The 22,065-nt window shown below is 32.9% G+C and overlaps 2 protein-coding genes and 2 long non-coding RNA genes across 7 annotated transcripts in view; 1 reads left to right on the top strand and 3 right to left on the bottom strand.

Annotated features, from left to right (window-relative positions):
* Positions 1-18,296, bottom strand: part of LOC149481782 (uncharacterized) — a 270,870-nt gene extending 252,574 nt beyond the window's left edge. Inside the window, exon 1 of the long non-coding RNA XR_016316805.1 lies at positions 18,279-18,296. This is a non-coding gene — a long non-coding RNA (uncharacterized LOC149481782). The remainder of the gene's footprint in view (positions 1-18,278) is intronic.
* LOC149481805 (uncharacterized) lies at positions 520-15,993 on the top strand. Its single transcript, XM_089704582.1, has 7 exons — positions 520-886; positions 968-1,129; positions 1,439-1,671; positions 9,732-10,470; positions 10,908-11,140; positions 12,098-12,358; positions 15,398-15,993. The coding sequence occupies exons 1-7, from the start codon at positions 825-827 to the stop codon at positions 15,760-15,762; spliced, it is 2,055 nt and encodes a 684-aa protein (XP_089560708.1). The 5' UTR covers positions 520-824; the 3' UTR covers positions 15,763-15,993.
* LOC149481806 (uncharacterized) lies at positions 4,786-6,785 on the bottom strand. Its single transcript, XR_016316779.1, has 2 exons — positions 6,383-6,785; positions 4,786-5,818 (listed from the first exon to the last, which is right to left on the bottom strand). It is a non-coding gene; the product is annotated as an uncharacterized LOC149481806 (long non-coding RNA).
* A 329-nt stretch (positions 18,297-18,625) lies between the features above and the next one.
* Positions 18,626-22,065, bottom strand: part of LOC149481807 (uncharacterized) — a 117,692-nt gene continuing 114,252 nt past the window's right edge. For 3 of the 4 annotated variants that reach the window (XM_089704800.1, XM_089704799.1, XM_089704798.1), the window contains 2 exons: positions 21,360-21,813; positions 18,626-20,660 (listed from right to left, as the gene is read on the bottom strand). In XM_089704800.1, the coding sequence (XP_089560926.1) occupies positions 20,599-20,660; positions 21,360-21,813 (516 nt within the window). In that variant the 3' untranslated portion in view covers positions 18,626-20,598. Of the gene's footprint in view, positions 20,784-21,359; positions 21,814-22,065 lie in introns of all 4 variants that reach the window. The other variant, XM_089704801.1, reaches the window with a different exon arrangement.

Consider the following 22,065-nt stretch of genomic DNA (forward strand, 5'->3'; position numbering starts at 1 on the left):
AATTAAACTTTTCGACCCATTTATGAATTAAATAGGTATATCATCAAATCACATTTCCATAATTTATTATGTAACTACCATTGCATTTATCATTTAATTTACCTACTCCTACAATTTTGGATTGATATTTGGTTAATTATTGTTACCTATATTATGTAGCAGCAGTAAGGTCTTCTGATTAACTATCCGGTATACATTTTTTTATAAAAAGAATCGATTAAAACTAATCAATATGGAAATTTCATAACTTATAAGTTATAATTTACGAGCTATAAAAAAGGTTAGTAAGCTATTTAGGGCACCTTGTACCCCCATACAGTTGTACAATATTTGAATTTTTATCTAAACAACACAATAAATGAACATCGTAAAATTAAATCACCGCATTGCAGATTTTTCATTTACAATTTTTTTTAATTGCATGAAAAAATATTATTGTAGTGACAATAAAAATATTTTATTTTAAAAATATAATATAGCGTAACGGAACTCTCCACATCGTGCCTATAATGGAACGCAAACGCATCCAAATCCAATCGTAAACAAAGAAAACCGTGCCGCCGCCAGAGACTGACGTTAATTTAAAAAATTACAAAAACAATCGAGCGTGAAATTTAAAAAATTCTAATAGTGATTTTAAAAGTGGAATTATTATGTGAACCTTGAAGTTAATTGATAATACAACAAATATGAGTGAAATAAATTTTGTAATCTATAATTAGATTTGATATATGTGATATCGCCAGCAGGAAATCCCGCAGGAAATGAAGACATACAAGTTGCGAGCTCGCAGACTTTTAATTTAGTTTCTATTTGCGAAAACCATGGGCACGTTGTATAAAGAGCTTTTTAAATTATACGACTTGATTCAAAGTGGCGAATCGAGGTAAAAACAAAAATATTAAAACGTTGAACAAGTACAATACTGTCAATAATGAAGCTACTAGTGAAGTTTGTTTATTTACAGATGTGTTGATCGATATTTGAGTGAAAATACAGTAGATTTGAATCTAATTTTACCATGTAAGGGTATTGGAGTTTTACATTTAGCTGTAGGAATAGAACCATTGGATAAATCAAAAGAATGCACTGAGATAATTTTAAAGAATGGAGGAGACCCAAATATTATGTAAGTTTCATACCATTTATCCTAGATTAAATTTACCTTTTACCTATAATAATTAATTATTTACAGAAAATTCAATTAGTGTTTGAAATAAATTTTTTGAAATTATTATAATTAAAGTGGTAAAGCTGACAGAAAAATATTACTAGTTCAGGTACAAAAATACAATATTTACTTTTCATAACCTTTCACATTTATAAAATACCTAACCATATTAAAGATAATATTGTATTAAAACATATTTTTATATTTCGTCACTTGTATTTTATAACTCATACAAGTCCCGAAAATGAAATAAGCAATTTATTGTAGTAATGACGATGGTGTGACACCCGTCCACATAGCTGCAATATGGGGCAGGGTGGATAACTTGAAGCTGCTGATAGGCTGCGGAGGCGATCCATACCAGAGAGACCTGGACGGATTCTCTGCTTTTGACTATGCTGTGAGGGAACAGCAGTGGGAGGTGTATGACTATCTACATAATGTAGTGGACGACAAGGATGACTCGTTTGGGTCGCACTGCGCTTATACTATAGATTTGGGTGAGTCAATTTGTATATTTATTTGTCAATTTAATGTACCACAGCATGTTAAAAAATTTCACAAGTAAGTATACAATAAATGGATTAATACAGTACATAAGGCAGTAATTTATGTAATTTGAAATAGTAAGGTAACCGTTCCAATAACTTTAAGTAGCAGAAATACTACTGTTTTTTTATTAATAATTATTTAAAACTGAATAAAAGCGAAGTCCAAATTAAATTTTTACATTAGTTCAAATAATATGACAAATCGAACAAAGCAAAAATCATTAAAATCTGTTCAACCGTTCTAGTGGTGTAACTAAACTTTTATATTTGTGTAAAGGTTGTTGGTATATAGATAGAAAAATACATATTTTTCTTTTCAATAAACTCAAAGAAATTAAATGAGTTCAAATATGGTTCATGGTACAAGGTGCATGAACAGGTGGTCCCAATCTTATAATGGTGCAGCTTTAACTTCCATCTGTTTGCAATACTGGTATATAATTGGCAAGTTATTTTGAGCAAAGCACCTGCCACTGTTTCTTATACATTGCTATATATGTATATTTATATTTGGTGTATTATGCCTTGTTTAAATCATCTCTTGGTTTTTATGTAATACTGGTGTAATGATATTGTTTATAGATTAAAATAATTTACATAAAAAATTCTCACGAAATTTATCAATTGATTAATTATTATTATTAATGCTTTTTTAATTTTATTACTTATGTATTAAATTTTATTATTTTATTTATGTATAACAAAAAAAAATTATTCCATATCTGATGATATTTGGAATTTTGATACCTAAAATAAAAATTGTTTATTTCCTGTTTGTTACAATGCAATACTTTTTTAATTCTGACCTTTCCTCCTTATCATGTATATTGTAGAGTTATGTGTTTTATGTAAATTATTTTGTTACACACCAAATAAAATTGCTGTTTTTTCCTCTTAGATGAGGGTTGACACATGGTTAAAATCTTTAATTTAGCAGGTTTTAGGTTTGATATAAAAAATACATTTATGTTAGGTACTTAGTAATTTCCTACGGACAGTTTCTTTTATATTTTTTAAATTTTTATTAATTACATATTAACTAAGTAAATGTTTAAAAAAAAACATAAAATACATGTTTTTTCTTAAGTTTAGATATAGGTAGGATACACTAATTGCAATTACCAAATTTTAACGAAACACAACATAACCTTACGCAAGAATTTCGTAATATAAACAACTTGATTTCAACCTGATATGAGTCACACAAAGTTTAAGTTTCACAACACTTCCTTTGTGAATGAATCGGTAAACAAGTTCTTGCGGGAACAGATCTCGGCTGCGAGCTAGGTATTTCGCGAAAGTAAAATATTTATAATTTTTCCCACACTGCACTTTATAGATTGGCATCTTATTTTCCTGCCATATGGGGTATAATAGCTGAAAGTGTAGCATTTACTTTATAGGATTGCTCAATCCAGTGGCGTAGCTAGGGGGACAAGGGCCCTGGTGCATAGGGAAAGAATCGGGCCCTCCTCCTCCCCTCTTTCCGCGTAGTTTGAACTTATATTTGAATTTATATATGATTTCTTCAAAATTATTGATAAGAATATGAATAGAAAACAGTAAGTAAACTTATACCTAGTAAGCTAAATCCATACGTCGTCTCTATTAGAATCTCCATGTGTTTAATAGAAGAAAAAGTGAATAAATAAACAACGACGCACATGACAATATAGAATATTTATTATACAGATGAGATTAATTAATGGAAAAAACGATTTTAACAGAATTCCCCGCCCAATTCACAATCTCTTGCGCGCTTTAATTTTTGCGAATTCGTCTATAATTTCACTCAAATCCAAGTTTGATGCCGCCTCATTTTCTATTGCAATTAACGATAAATGTCGGAGGCGATCTTGTCGAATGCTGTTTCTTAAATAATTTTTTATAATCTTCAGTTTACTGAAAGATTTTTCTGCTGCCGCGGAAGTAACAGGAATTGTATGAAACAGTAGCATCGCTGATCGCTGCATACATTTCCGTAAGGTCACATTCGAGCACGCCAAATTTTGTTATAATTTATTTGCAAAGCTGGCGAATAGACCACGTCTCCATCAATTGAGGGAGAATCAGATGATATACATTAAGAAATTGGAGCGAGAAATTGGGTCACAATTATATCGCAATATTTCTTCTGAAACTGATCACATTTCTCGAGTAAAATCGTTTCATCCCAGCTAAGCAAGTTTTTTGGCATCAGGAAGTCGAACGATTTACAAACTGCACTCATACCAATAAAACGCTCATATAACTGATTGATTATTATGTCGAGTACGGAGTACATTGTTGAAAATAGTTACTCTAAAGACTTCTTCCTGGTTTTCGAATCGGTGATCAGAAGCCAATTCATCGAAATACTTTTTAGTTTTTCTTCGTCGCTTTTCTGGAAAGGTAGGATCGATATCGTATTTTCTCGCGGTTTCGGTGGCCTTGGATTTGAAGGACTCGAAGTCATTTCTATACTTTTTCAATTTATCCGTTGTTTCGTCCAATGATTTCGTCCAAAGTCGAATGAGGAAGCGCGGCCCGATCGGGCCGCACGGTGTTTAACCTTTTGAACGCCAATGACATCTATAGATGTCATGCGCAATCGTGCCCTGTGCGCCAACGACACCTATACAAGCCAAGAAACAGATCATAGATAAATACAAAATAAACATATTAAACCTTTACTTTTCCGTGTTTTATTTATACAGTTTATGAACTGAATCCTCAGTTATTACATAATTGTACACAGTAAACAAAATTGCCAAGTAGTTATTCAAATATTTGATGACAAAAATTAACTTAATTAATGGCTAAAAAAGCATGTTCTCTCGCGCCAATGACATGTATACGTGCCTACTAGTGATGTAGTGTAATATTCAAGTAACTTCATTAAAATTTCAGCGAAATTACTCTAATTCGCTTAATTTTTGTAATAACTACAAAAAAAAATATATAAGCTTAGTCACTGAGAAAAAAGGTAAATACTACATTCTTTGGTATAATACCATATTGTCTATATTGTGGATATTGTTGATTTGAATATTTTCCTTTTCGCCAATCATGCGCATCCCTAGCACTAGGGCATGCAGAACCGGATCCGGTTCCAAGTTTTTGAAACCCGGTTCCAAATCGAGCTCAGAACCGGGTAGAACCGGGTTACCCGGTTCTTTTATAATACTTCGGAAAAAATACGAAATTAAACAAAAGTAACTGTAAAAGTACCTGATAGGCCTTTAGCGGCTTGTGTCTTATTTTATTAAATTAATAAAGAAACAAAATTTCAATACTTCTCTTTATTTATCAGTCTTATAAAAGTACCTTGGCCCTTACTCAAACGTCAGTATCGCCGAGGAATAGAAATTGCTAACGCTAATTATTGACATAAGCTCATGATATTTTGGTAATGGTTCGGTCACACTACCAACGACGATGACGACCACGACCAAAATTCAAATCTTGCCAAAATTTATTCAAAATAAAATATTTAAATCTCCCGTCACGGACGGTTTACGGTACTCGGAAAAAAATTAATTCGAGGTCAATTAATAAAAAAATAGTTTTTTTTGCGATTTTCGCCGAGACGGTAAGTTTATCATACAATCACCTGGAACCAAAATTGTACATCATAAAATTATCTATAAAAAAGGTTAAATACATTTTTTTCTAGGAGCTACCGTTTCTACGAAAAGCCTATTTTTTTATCCATTGATCTCGAAAAAATTTTTTTAATTGTGTTTTGCACAATATATTTAATTTCGACTGGATGAAAATTTTGTTTGTGGTCGTCGTCGTCGTTGGTAGTGTGACCGAATCCTTAGGCAAAACATCATACGCTTATGTCAATTTGTATCAATAGCGTATTCTATTCCTTAGCGTTTTGACGGTTGTCTCGGCGCTCTTGTTATCTTAATATCACATAAAAACATGAAAAGTACCCAGCTGTAGGTTTTGAGTCCCATGCGAATGTCGAAATTTTCGAAAATTTTCAGCTTTTACGGCTGTATCTTTTGATGCGTTGGCTTGTGAGTTCGACTTTTTCACATAAAAGGGACCGAAGACTTGAGTATTCGATATAAATTTCAGCTTGATACCAAAAACAAAAACATGACTGGATCATTATGGTCCGGGAGCCAGCAGCAGATTTTATGACCAAGTTCCTCTCAAGCGGTAATTAGTAAAATGCATCAAAGTATAGTATTATGAAGCCTCGTGAACGTCAGCTGGAGCTCGGTTGGGGGGAAGAGCGGTTGTAGCCTCCCGTATCAGCTGACGGTTTTTCCACCAAGATACAGCCAGCTGACATATATATTTATCCACAGTTACATATAAGCTATCATCAGGTAAATTTTTGTTTGAGAGGAAATAACGGAAAATAAATTTTTCTTTAAATTTAACTTTCATGTTCGAGACACCAGCTGACGTATAATATACCATGTTGTAACCAGCTGACTATTTTTTTTCGTTGAGATATTGGGTTAGCTACAATTTGACAAATTTTTAGCTGAGAGGAAATGAATGAATGAATGTATTTTTTTTCCTATGTGCGTGGGAGGCTACAACCGCTCACCCCCCCAACAGAGCGCCAGCTGACGTTCACGAGGCTTTATAATACTATACTCTCATGCGTCTGACGAATTATCTCTTGAGAGGAAATAGTTAACCAAATTTGCACCTGGCTCCCTAACCATTAAATATGAATCAGTAAAATTAACAGCTTTTCAAATTCACGAGAAATCTAATAAAAATATTTCTGTAGCCTAATTTTTGTCATTTTCGAAGCCTAATTTTTTTTGGTAATACAACCGTAGGAAACTTATAGCATCTAAGGTTAGACAACCAATCGGAGCCACGTTTGAGGCGTGGCACGAAAATTCGCGATGCACGTGAGTCTGACGTTGCCAGATACAATAAATTTGTTAAAATAATGCAGCAAAATATAAATAATACTTTATATTTTAATATTTTGGTCGGAACCGGGAGAACCGGGTTTCATACTATTCAGACCCGGTTCTCAAGATCATCAAAAAACCCGGGTTTACCCGGGTTTTTCGGAACCGGGTAAACCCGGGTGCATGCCCTACCTAGCACAGTATCGATATGCAATCCCTTCTGCGCCATTGACATGAATAGATGTCGGACTGGTGACGTCGTAAGCGCGTGCCGTGTTGTTAAGTGCGGAAAGTTGTAAAAATATTTTATCGAGTATTGCCGAGAGTGTGAGTGCCTTTATTAGAATATTCTTATGATACAAATTGTCGCTATGTCATATCAAAATATGGTAACCTACATATAATTAGTATTTGTAATAACTCAAGTATTAAACTAAATGATTGGAAAATAAATATGTAGTTTTAGAGCTATTACGCACTGTCGACAAGTCGACTGTGTGACTTACTATAGTTTAAATAGGGGCTTGCGCACTGTCGTCGGCGTAAGTCCAGTCGCCGGCGACTGGTCGACAGTGCGTAATAGCTCATAATGCAATTCCCTTTATTTAAAGGTAATAGTTGTTTTGATATTTACAAATAAACACTCCACAATAATACCTATAGTTCATATAAACTTAATAAATAAACTCGATAAGTTATAATAATATACAGCTACACATCCCTAATCAGAAGCGAGAGATTATAAAAAAAGGATGGTTGCCCGCGCCATTGGCATGTATACATGCCAATGGGGCGTAACTGATAGAGAATAGTGCTGTAACTTGCTGCAATTTTATATGTATTTTTGTATCTCAAAAGGTTGATTTTTTTTGTTGATAGTTGCTATTTAATGTGGTCTTAAGTTTTTACAGTAGGAGATGAGGTTAAATAAATATTATTTTTGTGTTATAAGCTGTTTATTCAAATATTCAGACGTGAATTATTATGTTTATCGATAACATTTTGGAATCCCTACTATTTTCAAGGTTATCTCATTGAATTTGTGGCTTGGCGTGGAGGGCACGGCGATGCGTTTTTGCTCTGGCGGTCAAAAGGTTAACAGAATGGCGTATTACGTCATAGCGCGGCCCGATTGGGCCGTTCGGTGTTTGAGAGGGTAGTCAATACTGTAACACTTAACTGTTGCTGCTGCGTACAGTATGAAAATCGGTGATGTCATCTAATTTTGACAGTTGAACACTTTTACTGGAAACATTGATGAATTTAGTGTATCGATTTTTTTTTAATTAAAAAAAAAAATTTTTTTCAAAGCTGAGGTTTGAGGGCCCCCTGAGCTCCGGGGCCCTGGTGCACTGCACCACCTGGCCCTATGATAGCTACGCCACTGGCTCAATCTAATAAAGTTAAATCATGGCTTATGTAAAATGTAGCTTGGAAGAAAAGACAGTAAAAAAAGGCTAGCTAACTTTTATTACTATCTTTACTTGCGACACTGGGTGGTCTTTATTATTATCAGATACATAAACTATATCAGATACATAGTAACCATGATTACTTACATAATATTATAATATGTTATAATTATTTTATTATAACTAATGTTAAAGAAAATGTAACTGTCTCAATTTTTATAATCCTTCAAAAAGTTAACCTCATCAAGACTTCAGTATTCCAATGCTCTTCATTTACCTACCTACTTTATTCACGCATAAAAAAGATAATTGATGAAAGTGAGCAACAGCCGTTAAAAAGGATTTATAAATTAAAGCTCTTGTATGCATCATTAGGAAATTGCACACTCAACAGAAAACGATGTACTCTACCCATTGTTGGCTAAAGAATATAAGGCCCTTCGCATTCCTAATCGCATTTTTTTGCTTATTCGTGGAATATTCTCTTTTGTATCCCCAAAGTATTTGTATTTTGTAGATTTGAGTAACGCAAAAAAAAACAGATACCTATACATAATATAGATTTATTATATTTTTTGTTTGTTCCGTTTACTTTCATTACTGCAGGTATAGTACCTATACGTATATTAAAATTTCACGTAATAAACTTAACGTATGAATATTAACAAATAAAATGAAAGCTTTGCACGCATAGAGATATAATAATCTATTATGAAAAATGAAAATAGATCACAAAGCACTTAATATTAACATAACATGATGCCTTACATGATGCACATAAAGTTGGTGTTACAGATACAATATTTGTATATCAGTTATGCATGTTAAAGCGTATAAGTACAGGTAAACTTCCTCAAAGAGCCTGTTTCGTACAATACGATTGTGGGCTCTTCATTGTCTGTATGTTTGCATATCACTTCCTAACTTTGTTGACAAAGACACGCTTTTCAGTTTTCCATAGATGTTAGTAGATTATTATTCAATATTGTGATTGTGTAGTTAGAGCGAATGATCGTTAAAATGTACTACATATATTTGATATTATAACGCAGGGTTTATTTTATGAATTGAATTATTATAATACCATTAACAATAGTTTTACTAATAAACAAAATTGAACCTCGGCTGCTTACGACATCTTTATACCGTTAACAAAATTACAGAATTATCGAGATCTATATGGATTATGGTCATAAAATTAAATTGATTCACACAAGATGCATGTTTATTAGTTTTTTCCATAATACTTTATTATCGAACCCACGCACGGTAGGGAGATTGTGGGCGTTGATTATTAAAATAGTTGGTAATTTATATTCGACTCGACTGCGCCAAAAACCAAAACCTGACGGACTTAGGAAGTAACAATGCGGAGGCTTGACCGTAATTGGTAGCTTTCCTAATTATTATGCTAAAGTGTTTCGTCCGGTCGCCGATACTTATGTGGGCGATACTTATGGTATAAATGGTTTAGGTTTGGTATTTATTACGAAATGAATTGATAAAGACCACGTTTATATATATGGATAGTTATATTTCAGACAACGAATACAACTTTTTTGTTAAAATAAAAATAAAACAACTAAATTTCTAAGTGTCTTCCTTATTTTATTCTTTAATATCATCATTTCGATTCATTAAATTATAAATTATGAACTGAAAAACATTCAATGAGTTTAACAAACATTATAATTTAACCAAATTTTGTATCGTTTTGCAGACAAAATTTTAGTATCAACAGACCAAGTAGTGGCAGAATATGAGCCCGTTACCAATGACCAACAACAACATATGTCCATACGAAAATCTGACATGGTCCGAGAGTGGTGCGAAAAGAACACCTTTACCATGAACAAACTGTACCCCACTATACTCGGAGACACTTATCTCATAGACGAGTCTGAACCCTGGCTGGTAGACCTAACAAACCTGAACATCAAAGAGAAAGAAGATCTAAACGACACAATAAACACGTTTAAAACGTGCAAATCGAAAGCAGAAGTAGAAATAAGCGGCATCCAACCTCTAGAACAAACAGTGGACAAAACTACAGAAAGCAATGATCTCAAGCAAAGAATTAGTATGTACGAAAACTTCTCTCTACCCGGATCTCCAAACTGCATCACGCATGTCAATTACCATTCGAAGAGTAGTTTGAAAAAGAAGAATTCGTCTAATTTCAAGAGTAGATTGACGGAAGAGTCTCTTATAACGGACGACAATTCAAGGGATTTGGACAAAGCTGTGATAGTGATGCAAAATAAGACGAATGAATGGTTATCGTCGTGTAGTGATGAAAATAAAGTGTTTAATACCAGACGCTCGTCAGCTAGTAGTGGTGTGAGTAGTAACTTTTCTGGGAGCATTGTTCTTGCAAATGTACATGAGGAATATAAGTATGAGGACAAGGAAGAAGATGTTGTGCTTATTGAGAAGCGATTGAAGGTTTCTTCTATCGTGTAAGTGGGAATTTTTAATTTACGAGCTTATAATAACTACTTTCTAAATCAATTTTGCCTGCTGGTTCGTCAACTCATTGATGAATCGGCACTATCGGTCAATTAAGCAGTTGCATGTAATAACTAAATTTCTCAAATTTTATAATTAAGTTTTTATTTAATAATCACGTCGAATCTATCAAGTCCATGAATGTATGATTTACTACCCAGTCGATCCCGCGAGCAAAAGTAAATAATATGTAGTATATGTATAGGTTAAGTATTGATGTATGTAATCAATAAAATCCGTCCAATCATTTACGCGTGAAAGAATAACAAACACAAATCGTCAATCCAACATATATTCTTACAAAATTTCGCCTTTAATTACTTGGATAAATCTGTATATACAATTAATCATATCATCTTAAACTAATTATGTATTAATAATTTTCCAGATTACCAGTAGATGAAGCAGCTGACCAAAATTCCCACGACCAAACAATTCTATCTATAGCCTCTTCCCTACCTCCATCCATGGAGTATGACACCAACACGCTCAGAGCTGAACTAACCAAGCTGGGATTCAAACCTGGGCCCATACTGGATAATACTAAAACATTGTACTTGAAGAAATTACAGGCGTTGAGGAAAAACCCCATTGTGGCCAAGAGTAATGAACAAGGCAAATGTGAGTAAAAACTTTAATATAATTTTATAAGTGTGAATTTAACCCAAATTGTTACTGCTGAAAAAAGATGATGAACTTCATAAGATACAAAAAATTAATAGATACCCACCTTATTAGATAGGATACCTAAGTATTTTTTTATGAAATACAACTAAAAAATTATAATGTAAATGTAATGTTAAAGAGGACATACTTATTGATGTATTTTTCAGATTGATTAACTCAAAGTACGAAATAAAAAAAACACGTAAAAAAATAGAAATGTATTGAATGGTCTTATTTTGATTTGTGTTATCCTGTTAAAATTTTGTAATAGAACCTGTTTAGTCGGTATTTCGACAAATAACAAATGAAACATTTTTAATCTGTGTTTTTAATAAACAGAAAGTTTTTCCTGTTAAAAATCAACCAAACAGGAAAAAGAAGCTCAAGGAATTGAACTACTGTTATCAATAATATTACAATTTGATTGTTTATGAATAAAATGAAATAAAGCTTTCGGTTCAATTATTATTAATTATTAAATTATTCACGAAGATTTAAATAAAAAATAATAATTAAACTTTTTAAATCTATTTCTCCTTTCTCTACAAAAAGTTTGTCATTTAAATAGTTGACGGAATTGTCACTAATTATGAAATTATTTATTTTGTAAATGCATTTTTAGTTGTTAAATCTTATATTTTTTTATAAATTTAGCTATAATGATAATCAAAAATATTAAATTACCAAGTAAAACATTAAAATTGCTCAAGAATGGTAATTTAGATTAGAAAGTTCTCTACTTTTGTAGTCAATACTAATATTTTAACTAAACACTCAATAATTTTCATACATTCTTAGTTCATAATGTATTTGCAAGTAACCTAGTTTTGTTATAAAGAGACAAATAAAGTTATATTTTATTTTTATTCTTTCACCATTTGTAAAATTATCAACACTTATTCCAATTTACAGCATACAGTATAGAATTAGAGAAATCCCTTCGCAACGAGGACTGGATGCAAAATTTATCACCTTACATCGAATTAGAGAACAAAGCAAGAGCAGATTTCGCGAATCCCAACAAAAAATGGCGGGAGGGAACTACAAAAACATCGTTTACGTATTTATTATTGGACCCGAGGCTTACTAATAACTTGCCGGCTAGAGCCTCTAAGCAAAACAGCCATTTGTCATGGGTGACCTTCGTTAATTCCATATTTTATGTTGGGAAAGGTAAGTTGAATATACTTTTTTTAATTGCAAAATATATTCAATATGTTTAATAAACACGCTTCAATTCTATTCATCTGTATGTTTGTATGTAACTGACTCCTTTAAAATTTGTGTAACACTTATCAAGGATCGGTGACAAAAAATAATTGCATGAGTTTAAGTTTTTATTTTATTTTATTTTTTTCTAACGATATTATATATTAATTACTTTTATGATACACTATGTTTTGTGAGTTTTAAATGCAATAAAGTTGTTGTGATACTTTGCTCACAACTTTGTCGAAGATAAAGATTTTGCGGTTTTTATGGCTTGAGCGCTATTACACAAACAAATTAAACGATTTTGATTAAATCTGTACGTGACATTATGACATCTTCTTCTTATATATAAAAATGAATCGCAAAATGTGTTGGTAAGCGCATAACTCGTTAACGGCTGAACCGATTTCGATAATTCTTTTTTTATTATATTCCTGGAAGTACCAGGATGGTTCTTATGTAGAGAAAACGTAAACATGTACCACGGGCGAAGCCGGGGCGGACCGCTAGTCTTATATATAAAAATGAATCGCAAAATGTGTTGGTAAGCGCATAACTCGAGAACGGCTGAACCGATTTCGATAATTCTTTTTTTTATTATATTCCTTGAAGTACGAGGATGGTTCTTATGTAGAGAAAATGTAAATATGTACCACGGGCGAAGCCGGGGCGGACCGCTAGTGAGAAATAATTGTTATGTTGCTTAAAATAAAAATGAGCATGTAAGTTTAGCAATTAAACTCTAGCTTTATTATAATAACAAAGTTTTGGTAATTTAGGGAGCCTTATCTTTTGAGTTTATCGTTTTTTGAAGTGATTCAGAATTTAGTTTATGTAAAATATCACATTATCGCGTTATACGTGACAGGTTTTACGTAATTTAATAAAAAAAAATGTTGTATTAAAATTTTAGGTAACAGAATTTATGTACACTGGTCCAAGCAAAAGCCATACAACGTATTAAGTGACATAGAATCTCTCATCTTCCAATGAGTAAAAAACCAATGTTTTTATTTTACTAATTATTCACCTTTGAATTCATTAGAGCGTGTATAATCACGTTTTTTTTTTATCTTTGTAAATATTAAAATATTATACATCTGAATAGTTTTTTGCCAGTAGGAAGCATGCTACGTGTTATATTATTCATAAAATACAAAACTACTTTTTTTGTAACTAGACTAAACAATATGACTAAAGTTAAAAAAAATGATTAAGGAAAACAATATTTGTTTCTAAAAGGATTATAATTATCATGTTTATCTTTCAATTAAGTATTTATTAAGACCTTGCTGATAGCGTATCTAAAGAAGTGCCATCAAATGATTCAAGTGCAATATCAATATGATAACATTATTTGTTTTCTAAATATTTGTTGTATTTTCTAGTGTTTGATTTTACGCTAATATCATAAGTATAATCAGTGGCGTGCATTCCATAAAGACATAAAGACACTGCCTACCCTACCATTTACCAAACTCTGATCAATATTTATTATGCATAAATGAAATTCACAGCGTCATTAAATTTTATTAATTGCGCAATGTAGTTATGAAATAAAAATATATTTCAAATATATTTTAGATCCATCTATCGGTATTTTGGTAGCATTATTATCTAATTTCTATAACACCGGCTCGGCTCAAGTCACTATTCATGCGCTGCACTAGCGCCGCCACAGGACCCAGTACGTCACGGGACGGCAAAGACACAAACTATCCGTGTCTAAGTTTTTATATGTGTGCTCTGCGTGTCTACGCATATTTCATATGCGTGCGTGCCTATAAACACGGCACACTGATGTAATAAAACCACGCACACAAACACACAAGGTAGGCAGTGTCTTTTTACGAAGATATACGAATTAGGTACGAAGTACGAACCGAATTCGGAACTATCGAAAGTCGAAACTGAAGTTGAATATGCGACCAATTTAAGAAGTGTGATAAACAGATAATGTATACAATTTTGTAGCGGTAAAGACCATCTGCAAATAGTATCATTATTCGTTTGTTTTGTTTTGGAAATAACAAACGTTTACTTTGAGGTTAAATTTGTTTTTTGAGAAAATTAATAATGTTTAATACGACAATTTGAGTGTTTTGAGAGTAACTAAATAGATTATGTATATCATCAGTGTATTTTGTAAGATAATAAGGCATACCTAATTTAACGAAAAATTCTTATTTTTGTTTTATGAATAAACTTTTATCAAACAGAGAGTGATAGGAAAAAGGCCGATCTATAAATGGATCTATACCGGAATTTGTAATACACAAAGGTAAAGTTAATCATTAATTACATAATATAGAATACTAGTTAGGATATCATACCTACTTTGACAATTATTTTATAGATAATATGACCTATGTTCGTGATATGTTTTCCATTATTTTGCGGAAATACTATGTATCTCCAATCAAATATCAGTACTGCAATATGAAATATTAGTTTTTATGACTTATTATCATTGCAATATTTCTGCCTACCCTGTCCAAAAACTCTGTGCACGCCCCTGAGTATAATGAATAAATCGCGTTTAAAATCTTTAATTTCCAAATACTTGCTGATTAAACAAATAATTTTCTCTATCATATTCGTGTAACATACAAAAATAAAACACATTGAGTTTCCTTAAATATCTATTCTTCTACATACTTATCTCCATGTAGGAACAATATATTAGTTACTAGCTTTCCGCGGATTCGCCCACTTTGTCTAAAACCTAATAAAATATAGACTAAAATATTCCTCGAGAATGACTCTACTTTAAAAAAAATAATATTATATAATACATAATCCGTTGCGTAGTTTTAAAGATTGAAGCATTTATACACAGACTTTGGAAAGCGACTTTTATAAGGCTGTATATTTCCTTTAGCTTTTCATGATATAACCCCCGATATACTTTGTATTGCTCTCTCGGTAGATAATTTTTTTTAATAGTTAATAAAGAAAAATTGTTATTAACTCAATTTAATTAAAATGTTTTATTCCCAGGTAAACGCTCGCGGCCCTACTCCCATCTCTACCAAGCGTTAACTCTATGGAAGCGTGACTTCCGCCAGTCCAAAGACAAAAAAGTTCAACACATACTCGACATATGGAACGACAAAGTAGGCGTTATATGTTTGCATATTTTTCAAAACGTCATACCAGCTGAAGCATATACTTATGAAGCGTCCATGATTGATGTTATTGGCATACAAAATTTGAAAAATTTAAAAGCAGGTAATTATTATGGGGTCGCGGCTTCTTGGCCGTTGAAGGAACGACGAATGTTCGGCTTGTATTTATTGTATAAGGCAATGCATATTTTCCTTAGTGAAGGCGAGAGGCAGTTACGGCCTGATGATATAGACTGATTATTATAGTGAATTTAAAATGGATGTATTAAATTGGTTGTTTATTTCTTTATTTAAAAAACGCATTAATGAAATGCTTAGTACTTTAAAATTGAGAAATAATAAGATATGAAGAGATTGAATAAAATTAATAATTTTGTAAATTAATTAATCATGCATATTTTGGAGGAATTTTTAAATACTTTAAATTGTCGATGTGACAGCGATTATTTGGCGCATCAAAAATAAAAACTATTGTCGAGCCAATTTAATAGGCAACATTTGACGTCTATCAATTTTATCTTCATAGGGTGGTAACCTGCTTAAAAACATCGATTAAAGTGAATTAATCGATACGGACTTGAAACATTTGTCAATCGAATTTGAAACACATGTCAATAATTTATGATGATTTTTATTCCCAAGTAATCAATGCATTCGATTCTAGATGTCAGATTTCGATTTTTAGAGTAACGTCTCTGGTATTTAAAAAGAAAAAAGGTTTATTGACACAAAATTGTAGCAACGTCAGTTCTTTAAATCAGAAATTGTTTATTATGTTTAGAATGGTTTATCCTTAGATTACAAAATAAAAGACAGATGGAGCGTTGCCGAACTAAACCGAATGATTTATCGTCATTTTCAATAAAGCCATGTGTGCTGTCATTTCGCCGCTGCACTGTATGTACACGGTGCTTCTGTGTGCGTGTAATGTTACCAGATATTGAAAAATTTCCCTAATTTTTCCCCGACTATGGAAAAAAGGGGGTTATGTTTTTCGAGTTTATGTATGTATGTATAATATTTCTTTGACACTCCCTGCAGTATAAACCGTTGGACTGATTTTAAGTTGTGAGATGTCATTGCAATCATCTGAATTATTATGTTAGTGGCGGTAGTGACGTAGGCTATATACATAAATTAGCAGTCAAGTTTTAATTTTTATTTTAATATTATTTCGGGTTTGTTGATATTTTTTAATAATATTGTAAAAATTATTTTATTATATAAAGTACCTGCCTATGTACTAATATATGGACAAAATAATTGTATTCAATTTTTAATTAAATAAATTACATAAAAAAAATTGTGCGTGTACTAGTGTACACACGTAAGAAGTAAAACTTCTTTATGACCTTATTTTTCATCATATCCATCATGGAGTTCCATCATCATCATCGCTAGCGAAAACGACTATGGCGTTTTTAAGCTTTATAAAAGTAACAAAATAATGAATTATGCTTATTAAAATAATCTAATAATGATCATGAATGAACCTTTAGTGCACTTTACAAATAATCACATTCACGATCGAAAAATCCAACAGCATTACCCTGAAGATCTTTTAACCGTTTTACCGTTTTACCAATAAAAATGGCAAATTCATTTTCAAAATACTGGCAACATACGTTGAAGTTTTGTATTCCTTCATATCTGTAAAATTATTATTCGTATAAAGAAATAAATCAGCCAAATAATCTACAGAAAACCTGTGAAACGATGTTTTATCTTTTTTTTGTTTTCGGGAACAAATTTTACAGCGTTTTATTATCACAAGACAGCATTTTTTTACTTAAATTGCAAACCCTTTTTGACGTATTGCATGACACTATATGCGCTATAGCACTGGAGCAGCGACGTATTTGCTTTTGATTTCGTATTTTCTTTGACAAGGGCGACGGCCGGTTGTCATGCTCCATCTGTATTTTATTTTGTAATCTAAGGGTTTATCAGTAAAATCAAATCCTAAAATTACTTGTATCGGTCATTATTATTATAAATATGTTATCGTAATTGAAAAAAGTTAAGCAAATGTGCAGTTCTAACAAAACGAAATATCATATTATTCTATGTCGTCGTTACTAGGTTACGTTGTTGAATTTTGTTGAACTGTCAAATGTTGCCTATTAAAATGGCTCTACTATAATGCTACTTAGTTCAACAAAATTTTTGTAGTTATAATGAAATCTCGATTCCATAAAAATATGGAATATTATGTGAAATGTCTATTTGTATAACAGTATTACTTAATGCCTAAAGCCCTTTAATCTATATTATTTATATAGATAACCTTGCCTGTAATTTATTGTAGTTTTATGTTTATTTGTGTACCTTGACAATCTGTTACGAACAGCCAAAGAGTTCCCAATTTTACTCCAAATAATTGTACCGTAATAGGTGACGGTTTTTAGTAATAATATTGAGATTATTTATGATAAAGTTTATAATAATTAAGTTATTGATTAATATAAGTAAAAAGAGTAGTTCAAAATACGCGGTTCGAATTGAATGTTAATTGTAAGCCACGGCTAATGGAGAAGTAATAATAATTTATACATTTATAATAATATGATGATTTCGATGATTCAAAAAATAGTAAATTATTTAACTAAAAAACTCATTATAATTTTATGTAAGTACTTAACCTAAAAATAATTAGTAATATATTTTTTGCTTGTTAATTTTATTTTTTTTTGCAATGTGTAATACCGTCACCTACCCTGTTTTACATAATTTAACTTAAGTACTTTACTAACTTATATGAAGTATAATATTATAATGATATTTGAATTTTGTGTAATTTTAAGCTTTAATGTAATAATGTATTGTATTATGTAAGTTACCCCATATCTTTGGATTCTCGTTAGACTAGTGTGATGCTATAATTTGTGATAAACTTTTGTCAAGTATTAACCTAAACTGCCTCCCTCTTTACATACTAACCTTTTCTTTTATAAGTAACAGACAAAATATTGAATCCTTAGTTACCTCCTTCCATGACTTGTTTAGTCTGACGAGAATCTTTGTTCCTAGTCAATTTATATTGCATAATTTACACGGCAATCTTTTGTATTATACACCTAAGGGAAATTGAATAAAACACTTTATAAGAAATAATTTATTTTTATTCCTTTTTAACGTCTCGAATTTCTTTTCTAAGAAAATCAAACTTTGCTTTAGTTACATCAAAAAAATACACAAATGTATAATATATTCGATACTATGATACAACGCTCTCGGTGCATACCAAATGACACTGGTATATAAAGTAAATGAAAGCATAGACATCGTGCCGAATGAGTTAAAATATTTCAGTCTATAACAATCAATGCACTGCGCCGTACGAGATCATATTATTACTTGCATACTCTCTTTACATTCATACGAAATCATCGATTGTTTTTAAGTATTTTAGTCACATTTCTTGTATTAATTCAACAGTACATTGTTAACAAAATCGACTTTGAAACGATACAATAATACAAACAATCAACGAGGAATCCGATAAAACAAAAATTCGGCTCCAAAGTTTATTCATAATCACTGGTTTAAAAAAGAAACGTTTAGGCCCCTTAACTTTTATTTAATAAATCGTTTATTAATTTCTGAAACAGGTACACGCGTACATTGACTAAAGTTGAAATATAGCGACCGGAACAAAACCAACCGTTTTCAACAACAATATACATGATCCTTCCAAAACTTTATAAAAGAAATTACATGTATACAATATTCAAAATATAATTTCTTGTACAAACATTGAGTCTATAAGTATCGAAAACGATTGATTTAGTTCCAAACTACACGCATTTATTTAAAGTGTTTTAAACGACTACTTATTGAAATGCAAATAGACGTGTCTCGATCGTCTTTTCCATTCACTTAACATTAAATCAGTAACACTTAAATGTGCCAACAAGACAACAATATTTTCCTATAGTTTGAAAGTTTCTAGGAAGATTGAACGCGAACACAACCGGCCGGGCCCCAGAAACTGCGAGTCGACCATAGACATTAAGAGAGCATAAATGTAAAGGCAGTACTTTATGAGTATAGATTTAGAATTTAAACTTTTACGTAATCTGCGAAAGAACTATATCGCTCTGCTAAAATACTATAGCGAGGCTCCACCAGGGACCGAGATAAATGATTCATATTTTTTTCTGAATGGAAGACTAGTTTTGTATGAAATGATATTCAGAGTAGGAAATTTACCAATAAAATAATGTTGCAGAAAAATACAGTCCTTAACTATGGTGCACGGAAGTCATAGAAACGCTAATCCCTTGTATGAGAATATCGAACTATGAGATTTTTAATATTTATCATTAAAAGCCAGACATACATATACGCACAGCGATAGTCACACACTCCACGATTCTATAGGATGCTCTCTACGTTAATACAATATAAATAGTCATTACTCATTCCTCACTATCGAGATAGCAAGTTTGTGCATGCTACTCACTTTATCATCACATTGACGCCTTTAAACTTACAATATAATCTAATATTAACTTTTAAAACTAGGTATGCTTGCATTTGTTTGTGGAATGCTCATAAATAAAGATCTTACAATTCGCTCGGGGCTTCAAATTTCAGTACAATGCCCGGTTATTACGATTCGATGTTTTTACAATACGGAACACTAAAAGGTAATTTACATGTAACACTAATATGTACAGAACTAGTTTGTGCATTCACTAGTGAACATAATATAAAACAAAATAAGAGGAAAGTCGAGAGAGCGAATGAGTCCGCCATCGTCCCTCAGAACTTCACAACACCACTCGGGAGTCAAACACAACACTCAGGTAACTATCAGTTCGGAGACATCTAAACATTCAAAGCGCACTTCACATACACGGGGGTAGGTCACGCGAGATCACAGTATTTAATTATGGCTACTGGCTTAGTTTAAAGTTCACTTGTCCATCGACTTCACTAGCACTTTGTTCACTTTTGTCCACATTTCACTTTGTCTCGAAGCACTCGTATCGGGGAAGGTATAGTTTGGACCGGTCGAGCCGGTATCGTATAATCGAGGGGAGAGTCCATCGTATCGGGAGGTCACCCTCATTTAGGAGGGGTCGGGAAAGAGTTGACGACCGCTTGCGTGCTCGCTAGAACTGCCGCCGCTGCAACACACAATCTTCTATTAAACTCTGGTTATTCATCTTTTCCCGAATGCTATCTTTGTATAGCGCATCGCTACACTCGAGCGGGACTTGGCCGCTTATCGGCCGAATGCTATCGAGCCCCTGCAACCAATTACACGGGAACATTACTACAGGGCGGGAGGTTCGGGCAACAAAGACGCATTCGAGAAAATAAAGATGAAATAATAACACAAAATCAAATAAGCATGCGATCGAAAAATAAAAGTAGATGGAACTGCAATAAATGAAGAAAATATATTTTTTTTTTTCATAATAGCCATAGGGGAACTAAATGAAGAAATATATTAATTAATTAAAAAATAGCCATTTTATGGGGGATAGATATCAAACTATTAATAAAACAGCGTAATTTAAATTAAGAAATTTTTGGTTTAAACTTTTAGTTAAATTGGAAAAAAAATATTGTTCAAAAAGTTAATCAAGATTAAATTTAAAAGTAGGCCTTCATGAAACTGCGAAATTGTGTAATAAAAATATCCTCTGGCTATTGTTCTAAAACAAAGAGGACACTATTCGGAGTGTAGTGTGTGTGTTTGTATGTGTTTATGTGTGTCTGTGTATGCGTAATATGGGCGTGTGTGTGTGTATGCGTAATATGGGCGTGTGTGTATGTATGTGTAATATGGGCGTGTGTGTGAGTGTATATCGCGCACATACCGGGGTAGGGCGGCGGGTAGAGCGGGTAGCCGAGCCCCACGTGCGTGTGGTGGTGCGTGTGCACGTGGCGCTGCGGCGGCGGCGAGCGGGTTGGCTCCTTGGGCGGGTCGGCGCGCGGCGGCTTGCCCTGCGGCGACTTGGCGTGCTCCTGCAGCTCGTGGATCTTGTGCGGCGCGTGCGGGTAGGCGTAGGGCGCGGGGTGGCCCGGCAGCAGCTCCAGCTTGGCGGGCGCGCCGGGCCGCGACAGGTCCTCGGGCGCGTGGTAGCGCGGCACGGTCCAGCCGCCGCCGAACCCGCCCACCAGCATGGGGCTGAGCGGCGCGCGGTACACCGGGTCGAAGGGCAGCGCGCCGTAGTGCGGGCCCTGCATGTACGGCGGCAGGTAGTACTGCGACGTGGGCGGCGGCGGCGGGCCCTGCGTCTCTGTTGTCGGCTTCTGACCTTCCTGCTTCACCTGCGATGTGAATAGAAAATTGATAAATATTATCTGCTCTATTTCTGCTATTACTGGTGAAGCTTAATTTATATTTTAATATTAGAATCTTAAATTTATTGCACATTATAATAACCATAATCTACTGTGCTTAAATTTAAAACAAATAGAAACGGATACATCTGTTATCCAACTACTTTTATATAAACAACGTATTTTTATTTTTTTAAAGAATAATTTTTTTATATTCTTTAAGAAGGTATACATATTTAT

Source organism: Colias philodice, chromosome 16 (genome assembly GCF_061535455.1).
Source record: "Colias philodice isolate Cphi_HAF_F1 chromosome 16, ilColPhil1 Martin Lab GWU primary, whole genome shotgun sequence".
Taxonomy (NCBI): Eukaryota; Metazoa; Arthropoda; class Insecta; order Lepidoptera; family Pieridae; genus Colias; species Colias philodice.

What these genes read in the sequence shown, in the direction of transcription:
- LOC149481805 (XM_089704582.1), top strand. Translation starts at nt 825, where the DNA reads ATGGGCACGTTGTATAAAGAGCTTTTTAAATTATACGACTTGATTCAA. An exon ending in CGCTTATACTATAGATTTGG is followed by an intron (nt 1,672 to 9,731) that starts GTGAGTCAATTT and finishes ATCGTTTTGCAG; the next exon opens with ACAAAATTTTAGTATCAACA. An exon ending in GAGTAATGAACAAGGCAAAT is followed by an intron (nt 11,141 to 12,097) that starts GTGAGTAAAAAC and finishes TCCAATTTACAG; the next exon opens with CATACAGTATAGAATTAGAG.